Source organism: Lentinula edodes (assembly GCF_021015755.1).
Source record: "Lentinula edodes strain Le(Bin) 0899 ss11 chromosome Unknown C8R40scaffold_17, whole genome shotgun sequence".
NCBI classification, from domain to species: domain Eukaryota; kingdom Fungi; phylum Basidiomycota; class Agaricomycetes; order Agaricales; family Omphalotaceae; genus Lentinula; species Lentinula edodes.
The window spans coordinates 763111-774068 of NW_025764323.1; the positions used below are offsets into that span (position 1 = coordinate 763111).

At 45.3% G+C, this 10958-nt stretch overlaps 2 protein-coding genes and 1 non-coding gene across 3 annotated transcripts; all 3 read right to left on the bottom strand.

Moving 5' to 3' along the window:
• Nucleotides 1-1288: 1288 nt before the first annotated feature.
• On the bottom strand, nt 1289-1378 carry C8R40DRAFT_t130. Its single transcript has one exon. It is a non-coding gene; the product is annotated as a tRNA-Thr (tRNA).
• A 61-nt stretch (nt 1379-1439) lies between these two features.
• C8R40DRAFT_1104550 (uncharacterized protein) lies at nt 1440-4556 on the bottom strand. The gene is made up of 14 exons (XM_046228072.1): nt 4381-4556; nt 3917-4322; nt 3659-3819; nt 3496-3574; nt 3296-3421; nt 3028-3191; nt 2663-2953; nt 2411-2593; nt 2260-2340; nt 2180-2195; nt 1970-2122; nt 1889-1908; nt 1724-1824; nt 1440-1665 (listed from the first exon to the last, which is right to left on the bottom strand). The coding sequence occupies exons 2-14, from the start codon at nt 4258-4260 to the stop codon at nt 1549-1551; spliced, it is 1836 nt and encodes a 611-aa protein (XP_046086642.1). The 5' UTR covers nt 4261-4322; nt 4381-4556; the 3' UTR covers nt 1440-1548.
• A 2679-nt stretch (nt 4557-7235) lies between these two features.
• Nucleotides 7236-8485, bottom strand: C8R40DRAFT_1045059 (uncharacterized protein; the record flags this gene model as incomplete). Its single annotated transcript, XM_046224269.1, has 5 exons — nt 7236-7541; nt 7587-7747; nt 7798-8074; nt 8132-8176; nt 8228-8485. 5 exons carry the CDS (start codon nt 8483-8485, stop codon nt 7236-7238), a joined length of 1047 nt encoding a protein of 348 aa, XP_046086643.1.
• Between the last annotated feature and the right edge of the window lie 2473 nt (nt 8486-10958).

The window sequence follows — 10958 nt, forward strand, 5'->3', positions numbered from 1 at the left end:
CTGATTCTTCAGCCGATGAGAGAGGCTGAGAAGATGGCGGTGAGGAAACTGTTTGTTGTGTAGTTGAAGGAGGATGCTGATAAGGTGCGTCGGATACAGGAGAAGGATAGACAGCCATATTGGCTAGAGCGGTTGAGGTCGCCATTGACGGTTGTGCTTCTACTTCTGGAACGCCGAATGCGAAGACATCTTCGTCTTCTGATACGTCTTCTTCCTCGTCTTCATCGTCATCCATGTATTCTCCTTCATATTGGGTTGGATACTGTGGTGAGTATTTGTGTCCGACAACATATTGCCCGTTAACGTCGTACGGATAGTCGCCATGCCCTTCGAATCCATTACTAAATCCACTAAATTCCGATTGACCACCCGCACTCGTTGTGGGTCTTCCTCCAGCACTCGTCGTTGGTCGAGCCGTCATCCCAGTGAATTCCTATCCTTATTTCGCTTGTGATTGCCGTAGTAGTCGAGTTTCAAACAAAATCGTTTGTCAGTTGGGGTAGCCTTATCGTCGAATCAAGCTAGCAGAGCCCTATCGTTGCTGTCGGAGTGACCTATCGACGTGGTGTCAGCTGAACAGAACGTAGAACCCACAATTGACGAGTCCAGCCCTGAGAAAAAGCGTACCCAGAGATTTGGATAGTCGGAGAGAGAAAGGGATTTAGAAAGTTGTACCGATTCAGGTCGTCGGTGGGAGAGAGAGGAAGTGAATTGAAAGCAAGGTAATGAACGCTGTGAACAGCGAGGATTGGGTGAGAACAAGGTGAATGGTGAGAGCAGGGAAGAATCGGTCAAGGGAAAAACCCTTTCGCTCGGGTTCTGATTCGCTGTAAACAGCTTGTCACAGTTTGCGTGCTAAAGTTTGCCGAAAGCGTGATACCCCTGTCACACTCAAGGAACCATCACGCACAGTACCTGAAATTAGATGGGCGCTTGAGGACGCTTGGGGATTGCAAGGGATTTGGAATGGACAGTTCTAAGCCACGCAGGGGTAACAAGGAGCAACGCGTTGAACACGCATGTACAGTGACATTACTGTCATCTACTGTACCTGCAGGATTAATCATTCATTCAAAGTATACAATCTGCATTCAAGTTGTGGGACGACTGAGAAGCATTTTCAGGAAGCTTAATTCCTGTTATTAAATTCTTAAAATCTTTTTCGACTATCTTGTCACCCAGTCTAAGCAAATATAAGTGTCCACTGAAGGGAATAGAGTCATTCGCAACAATAACAAAAAATCCGTGCTCGCCAATGGATAAAAGTACCAAGCAAATTGCAACTCAATGCCTCCTAGCCGGATTGAACGACTGACCTTTGCATAGACCCAAATCACCTGAGTACAAGTGCAACGCTCTACCACTGAGCTAAGAAGGCGTTGCACAACTTTGGTCGAGCGTAATGATATGTTGATGAAAGTATACAAGTCAATAAATTATGTAGAATATGTAAGTCACATCTTGTCTCTTAAAACCTCAGAAAAATCAAGCAAAGGTCCTGTCAATTATCGATAATCTGTTAAGTACCGTAAATTTCTAGACCCATTTTCATCCTCTAGTAGCTGTATCAAAAAGTGTTTTCAACACAAGCCATGGGTGGAGAATATCAACGGCTGAGCCAAATCCATTGGCCCCATCCCAGAACACCCGCGCAGCCTGGGCATCCTAGATAACGTTAACATTTAAAAGCTAAATTCGAAGTGCATCGTTCGAATCGCCTCACCTTGGTAGCGAGAATTTGTACCCTTCTTAGATACCAACGCACTAGACTGCCTGCTTCCAGATTTTCTCCGGGTAAGGGGGTGGTACAGGGTATCCCGTAATCTGTTTTTAGGAAGATTTAATAATAGTCCTTCGACTGTGGAGCATATCCTATTTCTAAGCATACCCAGTAAATGTGTGAGTTGCCTGAGCAATGCCGAGATTTAGACCAAATTATATTATCGGATTCGAAATGTGAATTACTTACCAAAAAGCATCTGTCTTGTCAAAATGCTCTTTAAAGAACTCTTCTGAGAAATTTGTCGGTAAATGCTTGTTGTTTGTCACTGGTGTATTGATAGAGTTTGAAAGGATTTTGTTCAGCACAGCTGCGCCTATCAGTGCTTTAGTACATCCTTGGCTGTCATTCACGCAATAATTAGATGCGTGAAGGAGCAGGAAAAAGAAATTTGAATACCCGTATATGGGATCCACTAAACATATGAATCAAGATTTGAATCACGAAGATAATCAGCAACGTCGAAGTAAGAAACTCACCAGATAACACACTATCCCCCAACGCTACGAAGTTACTCGGCAGGTTTACCGTTCGGTGATATTGAATATAGGCTGTGGGAGCTGAAAGTAGGAGCATCGATGAATGATTAGTATACGTATGTACCACTTTGAAATCTAATCGTGTACTCACGAATGCGAACATGGGAAAACTGTATCTCCGGTTGAGCCTCCTCTAGGATATCAATAGCTTCGTACAACCACCCCGGGATTGGACGTTTCTGATATGTCTTCAACTCCTGCGCCAATGATCGCATCGAATCGAGCGACTCGTATTTGACAGATTCGTCGCTGGAATGACCGGCGAAAAGCGAAACTAACGCGACGGTCATTTGAACGAAGTAAGCGAACACCATAAAAGTCAAAGTAAAAAAGTGGTACTGACTTTCATTACCATCTCCCCGTATCAAAGCAATAACCCTCCGTCCGTTCTCAACACCGTCTTCTAATAACGTGAACGTAACAGTCTCAGGCGTCTGATCTGGGGGAATCGGTAGTTTCGCCAAGGTTTCGGAGGTGACTTTGCATGTGAGGGTAGAATATTGCAGCTTCTGGTCGAACGAGATTTTTGCGTTTTGGAGAGCAACCTTACTGCTGCTGTCAGTATTAGCATTGGTGGTACCATAGCCTGATTGAGACAGCCACTTGATACCAGCGCGAGTTGGTCCGGTGCAATCTATTCATAGAAAATGAAGCGTTGATATTTGAGTAAGGCTAGCAGAAGAAGAAATGATGCGTGATAGAACGCACCAACCACTAGGCTTGCATCAAGCTCCTCAATCGTCAAATCCGGTCTTCGGATTTTGACCCCACTAACATGAGAAGCGTCGCCTTCAGAATGCGGCAAAACTCCAACAACCGTTCCAGCTATTTGCGTGATGTTGGGATAACTGCCTCGACCAAGGACCAGTCGGCTGGATACATAACAACAATAACAGAGAGTGAGTAAGCAAACGAGTCGACGAGTGAATGAAGGAGCGTAAAGTTCAAAATGATGTATGCAACAAACGTATCTTACCGTAAAAGTGTTTCAAGCCCTGCCCGCCCAGAATAAATTGTTTTCGGCAAATTGCCACCATACGAATCAACCGGAGCTGGTATGGGCGTCCCAGCGAAGTTGTTCTTCCTGTCTCCTGGAAACACGCTAGAAATAGGACGAGTCCATTCATTATCAGCACGAAACAGAGAGGAAAGACTAAAATCTTCCGAGTTACTTACCCTAAACCTGAATATCGACATTGTTCATCTAAGTCCGGAAAAAGCTCTCGGAGACCGGCGTACAACAGAGCTTGGCTACCTGAACGAGACAACAACATGATCCATTTTGTGGATGTGAGTGGTGGCCTGGCTTGGTGGTGACATTAAAAATGAGTGCACGAACCATGGAGCGATGTATACTGCATGACACGCGTGCGTTTATGTTCCTGCTCCGAGCAAAACCTACGCATCCCATCTTCGCCGGTTAACCATTCTTCTGGTTCGACGATGATGACCTCTTTGAAGTAATCGGCACAGACTCGGGCTGTGAGGAGGCCGGCGATGCTGTATGCACCACCACGGGTATGAGAATAAGGCGATAGGGATTCGGAATGAGAATGCCGCATCCCTCTAGTATGAAACAAACAAAATCTGAACTAACCTCCCACCGCATATTATGGCCGTCCCATCCAGTTTCTGCTCTGAAGGACGCGTCTTCCCCAATTCCTTAATTTCGGGAATACCGGAATGGCGTCTGAAGGAATACCAGCGGAGAACCCTCCAAAGAGAATAAACTAATCCATAGAAAACGACTCCGAGGGTTATAGTGAGAAGGAATATTGGCTGAACGGCGGTGAATTTGAGCGGTTGTCCAGCCTGGAAAACCATAGGTGATTTTTGGTTTGAAGAAAGAGCAGAAGAAGATTCGAGGTGAATGGTTGAGTCGACTGCTGTTATAGTGCTGGATATATAGTGCGCCGGGGATAGAGCAGAACAGAACTCCATTGAGCAGTCCTTGCAAAAGACCGCGCCTTACTAAATTGACTTCATAGCCTAGAAGGGTGAAACTTGAAGGAAAGGGTCTGGAGTCACCAAGCTTCTATCCGAGATTGGTGTCTGTCTTACCGAATATGTGTGTGCCGTGTGTTACTAAAGGTGAGCTAGGATAGTAAGTAAGTATAGCCGGATTTTGAAGACTTGAGTCTTGAATGAAAGTCATCCTAAGTGCAGCAAAGAAAACATGATGAATTGTCTGATATTTTATTCAATGTCTGAAGAGCAGAATGAAGACCTGATGAAAGCGCGGTTGGAAATCAAATTGAACGTGTTACGTCATCGTTTCCATGCTCGTTGGGGCGGACCGATTCAACCGATTCAAATTCAAACTTGCAAAGCTCCTTCAGCTTGAATAATCCGAGCGTCTATACTTCTCTCTGAGTATAGACGGTATAGTCACGCCCGGATGACAGGCCCGGTCAAAATTGATCGGATTTTGACGATGCTCATTTCGGCCGAATCTGCATCGTCCGTCTCTATTGCAATCACGTTACTGTTAATTTTGTTCTCACCCATGGATTGGCCGGTTCTCTGCCCGTCGTTTCGCCTGTCGTTCTCATTTATTTTACCTCCGTTCACACTATTGACCCTCGGCGTCCCTTGCAGTTCGATCGACAATGGTGGCGCTGCCGCTCCCGCCGCTGGCTCTTCGGACTCGCTCATCACCAGTCTTGACGACCTCGATCCCGAATTCCTCACTCTTGTCCACAATACCCTCGACACACAGGCTACCGTGCTTAATCTCCTCACGATACATTGTCAGCAAATTGTCGAGGCCATGGATATTGACTTGCCCAGCAATAATCTTGCAGGCGCAGCCATGAATCATATCGAAATAGATGGCAAGAATGTCGAAATTGTGTATCCTCCTGAGCCTCAGCCTGCTGGAACACTCGCACTTCCCTGCAAATATGACGGTGTATTCCATGTTGCATACAAAGATATGTTCGTATAGTCATTCTCAAATTGCTGTTCTTGCACCTCATTTTCATTCACAGCAATAAACTTTCACGTCCGGCCCTACTGGAGCTCTGTAAACAATATTCTCTGAGCAGCCTAGGCAACAAGATAGTTCTGAAGGACAGGATTGCTGGGTTTAGTGAGAATAAAATTCGCTGGCAATGGTACGTCGCCAAACCTTTCTAGCCATCAGGTACCTCATATAATTACTGAAGCCTCCTCCCTGGAATTCGACGTCCTCACCGTGGCGTCCGTGAAGGCGGTATTGCCAAGAACAAACCGAAGACCAAGGAAGGCCCTACGACCGCGACCGTGACTCCGAAGGTTAAAAAGTTGAAGCCTTCGGTCATGCGAAGGAATGACTTGATGGGGCTTCCACCGAATACTCCACTCGGTACAGTGCTCTTTGACACAGAACGCTCGAAGGATATGCGAACTTTGGAGGAAAAGAATGGGCTTCGTCGCTGGGTGAGTAGTCTGTGATTTTCGAGCTTTACTTTCATTGGTTTGTCGTCGTCATAGGCAAAGGAATTCCATGATTCCCATCCCTACATCCCGCGTGAGGAGCTTACCCGAAGAAGGGAAGCCCGGGAGGAGGAACAGGCTAAAGAGAAAGCAGCAACCAAGGTACATAGCCTGTGCTCTCACTCTTCTCCTGTCAGCTGTTTCTTATTGTTGTTTTGCTCGGGCAGGTGAAGATAGCGGAGAATCTACAGTCCATGTCCCAACAAATCGCCAGCCTTACAGCTGTTATTCAAAGTTTGACAGTTGGCTCCTCGCAAACGTTGCAAATCCCTCTCGAATCGCATGGAAAGCTTGCGCAGTTATCAAGTACAGCTGGTATGTGGCGATCTTTGTATTCCCCTTTGACAGCCTGCCTAACTTTCCTGGGCTAGGTATGATCCCGACCCTCCCTCCCCCTGGGCTGGTGCCAGCTTCACTTGCATGCCATGGTAAGCCTATCCTTGCGCTCTGTAAGCTTTAATCATATTCTGTGAGCAGCAAGCTTATGTGCTCAAACCGGTGCATCTGACCTCAATCAACCTGCTCCTCTCCTCACTCCCACTCCTACAACGAACTTTCCCAACCATGGCTGCGCGTCGGCCCAGCATGCTCCTCCCCTCGCTCTGGCCACCGGTTTTGCAAGCCAACATGTTGCTCCCTCCACTCCTATGACAGTACCTCGCAATGCTGTAGTTTCGAACGAGGTCGTAATGAGCGATATGGCACCTGCAGATGGTGCAGTGCCACCAACTCACTCCCTGGCAAACGACGTACCCCCCAACGATGCGTCGGAGCTTGATAGAGTTGAGTACCTAACCATTGGATACGGACAGGTTATCAAGTATAATTTCTGTGACGTTCGTGAGCCTCGACAGATATCTTTTGCCACCAACATTGCTCGTTTGGATAAAGTATGGGATGACGAGGGCCCGAACTGGGACCCATCTGACTGTGGGAAGAACCTTCTCAATATAAATGGTGTTGCTATTGCACTCCGGTATTGGCGCGATGTCTTTTGCAGGAAGAAAGGCGGTGCGTGGGGCTGGTTAAAAAAATCATGGATTGAGTGGAAGGTATGTTCCTCGATTTCAACATATACACTATCTATTGAATCATTCGATAGTATGTTGCAGAACGCTATCGATCTAGTAGCCCCAATGAGTTCTGGGGAGAGTTTTCATCTAGCAATGGCCAGCATTTCCACTGGAATGCAATTGCTACCCGCTTGCGTGATCTTAGGTCTGAACAGGACCAAAGGCTTGTGGACAGAGCAAAGGCTGAGTACGGCGAACATTTTTCTCAGGTGTTTGTTAACAATCGGGGAAAGGTACTCACAAATGCATCAGCCATTTCTCGTCGATACCTTGATTTGGCAAAACATTCGATGTAGGGTACATGAATATCATCTATCCAATCAATGTATAATTTCGATAATTCTAATAACTATGCCTTCTACTCTATTAAGCACAATGGCAAGAGCGATTACAAGTCAGGCAGGCTATAGTAGGAGTACGATCCATGTTGAAGAAATCATCTCGGTCCACATGAGGGTTGTCATTCCACGAAATGAGATATTTCACAATGGTTAAGTGCGTGAATTCCTGGCTCCATCCTCCCCACTCACAGATTTGACGCAAAGGCCATCGTCGTTCTACCGATAACCATTGACACCCACCGCGTCGAAACGAATGAGTTCCATAGGGAACGAAATCAATGTTGATATCAAGAAGGTTGTTGCGAAACATTTCAAGGAACTGTTCTGACGTCTACAACGAGATGAGACAAAGGACACCACAGATACTCGAACTTACCATCGGTTCATTCTCCTCAGCAAGATGATCGTTGGCTCGGATTTTACGAAACAAATATCCCTCTGTCAAATCCGAGATAAAAATCCACCATGCAAAGGCACGCACAACACAGATATGTTGATACTCCTCTGGCATTTCATACCAGACAAACGGTTTGATATCTGATTAAAGCATTCAGGTAAAGCACTGGGCATGCTATTTTGGGACCTACCACCAAACTGGCTAGTCTTCCGGAAAGGGAGTCGAAGACTCAGTTTGGTTTGTCTGGTAATTGGATCTTTGATAATTTTAATATCTTGCAGTTGGATTTTCAGCAATTCGTCGATGCGTAGTAGCCCACAGAAGGCAAGGTTGTAGCCAAGGGTCAAAAGCGTACGTCCACGCGGGCCCAGTTGTCCTTTGGGAGCATTGTGGGAGGAAGGTTGATAGGCCTGAGGCTCTCGAAACTCGGGCTTATTGTTGAAATGATAGAGGTCTTCGAGTAAGCTCTGACATATTTGTGTATTAATGCTATTTTCCAGTTGCATTACAAGGAATGAGCTTACAGATTTAACAGCACGGGCACTAGTCGGCGTGTCCCCTTTCTGTGTCTATTAATGGTTACAGTAAGGTCTAGGTATAATCATGAAATTTAGGCTAACCTTGCGACGACGAAGACTAAGCATATATGTGGAAACAGTCTCGGAGACTGAAGGGTTCCCAAGCATTGTTCCTGAAATTTCACTACGGTGCCAAGCCTGCATGCCCAAACCATGGATCCGTCCAAATCCAAAAGTTGCAGCTGCTCTCATCTTCTGTGCATGAGTGTACGTCGAGCGTTCTTCCATTACAGTTGAACCATCGAGCCTGATTGGATCACACCTAAGAAAAGAGTTAGCTAGCTGTTCGAAATAATACATATCGTCCTACGAGTCCATGATCCAGGCTACTATATAAACTGCTGCTTGAGGATGAGGGCTATCACAAAAAAATTGGGTTCCCTCAGTGATCATTTGCCGATCGACAAGGAAGGTATTGCATTGCTTCATCAACCTTGAGCGATTTTTATCCTTAGCAAGATAGATGGAGCACTAAAGTGATACACACCGGAGATATTCTTGTGATGTCTTTTCAGAAACACCTTTTGAAACCTCGCGGACTGCATTGCTAAGCCCAGAAAGGTCAACCTCAACCTGGTCATGGCTTTCTTCCAAATCGTCCAGGATATCTGCAGGGTCCAAGTGTTGTTCTTCAGTAATGACCTTGAACAGTCCAGAGTATGAATTGTTGGTGGAAATGTCGATGGTCATGGAGGTTGAACTCGAGGAATGAACCAAGCCCCTATCAATGACAAAGCAAGCAATGTTTCGTCTGCAAAGCGCAGTAAACTGGTGTATTCACTGGGTTTGCTTGTAATGGGAGCAGCCAGGAGATATCAACAAGGCTTATATACCGTCTCATGAGCCTCGAGGCTCAACTCATGGCAAATTCAAGAAAAACATAGAGAAACACTGCCTCTATTAGTTGATAGCATTTGTTTACCGACGACAGACGCGTTTACTAGAAGGTAAAGTAGCAGACAGCTCCTCGAGGTCTGAAAGATCGCTTAACTCATCCAATCCAGCCTCCGTGCGGATTGAACCCTTCCAATCACCTCTACAAATGTCACCCCAACGCGTAAATTTTTGCAGGGCTAGCTTCCAGCGAGACAAGCGTGTTAATTCCCATTCTGCACATTTTTCTGCACTAGCCTGTCAAGTCCATGCCACGGGCCTCCATTCCGCCGCTCGGTATTCCGAAGATCTGCTCTTATTGTAATCTCTTCCTATTGTTCTTTCTCGCTACACATATCCTTTCGTTCTAGTCTCTCATTATTGTCTTTTACTCTTTCGTGCTAGTCTCTCCTTATTGTCTTTTACTCTACCCTGCAGGTACTACTCGTTAACGAGCTTGCCTCGTTTTTGTGTGAAAGAGAAAGGAAGGAATCTAATGGGCACTCCAACCAACCAATCTAATACACAATATGCGAGTTCACTGCTATCAAATTTATTTAATAGCAAGGGGTAGCGTTGGCAAAGGTTCCGCAAAGCTTTGAGAGCTAAGTACGAAGCTTCGATCAATCAATTTGAATCGTTCTAAGGATTCGATGTATTCCTTTGATCAAGGTAGATTCAGCACGATTTGTGCTTTGGTTTGTATTGATTTGGGTATATCAAGAATTGGGGGTTTGAATCAAAGTAAATTAAAACCGAAACACACAGACCCCTACGGAGGGCTAGAACTATGTGCTGGCACAACCACACAGCGTGATTTGCCCTTAAGACCAACGACTGATCCTAAGTTCGAAGAATACCCAACAACTGGATATACTTCTCGCAGTCACAAGGAGCAGAACACAACGTTCCTATACTCACAAGTGCCGGGCCCGAATGGCTGCTAGCGAAGAGGTTTCAGTCTGGCGGGAGTGTGTCTTTCCTTTTTACGGATTAGCACTGCAACGTCGTCCCAAAATCACTTTTTATTCCAGATACATCGGATCGCTATTTATACATACAGAATATAGAGGCGCATAGTACAATCAATTTAATACAATAAACGTTCGGAACCGCAAGGAAACTTCTACACTCAGTCAGATACCATTTAATTTGAATCTACATGTCCTTATTTGGTCCATATTGGTTCCAAGATTCTAGTATACCTCCAAACATAGGTAGGTACTTCAATATTCATTTAATTTAATTGTTTTTAGAGAATGACTCGAATGGTGTTCAACTGTCATTGCGGTTCAACACTTACTTCGATCGTTTGTCATCTCGTCCGGAGGCAAATCAGCTCTCCTCGATTCTAATCCTATCAATCTGATTCATCTGGATTAAACTAATTGCTTCTCTCTTTCAACAGACACCCATTGTGCCTATACTCTATCAAGGGAGTTACGCATAGTATTCATTTAATTGCATTCTTCAATGTTTTCTACGTCAGGTCTCTTTGACATTCATTTGATATGTCTTCGGAGCCTCGCAGTACTTCGATCGTTCTTCTAGTCATTTTCCTTAACCATGCAACTTGATTGGTCTCTTAGACTAAATCGCAGTCTTTTAGATTAATGCCTGATCTTGTTCTAGAAGGAGTATTTGATAATTCCTGAGTTCTAGAAAGTCATTTCGAGTCAATCCTCGGTTCATGGTCACTTGAGTAAGTTCTTCCAAACTCCTGCCAGTGTAAGGTCCAATAAGAATACCCTTGGTATGTCATACGTGAATGGTCATCCTTCGGATGTAGTCCGAGTCTGGTATAATCCTGCTTGACAAACAGGTAGACTGCTATCCGTAGGTAGTATCGGGGATGGGTAAACTGACCAACTTGTGGTAGTATGGGTATATGGTCCCTTCA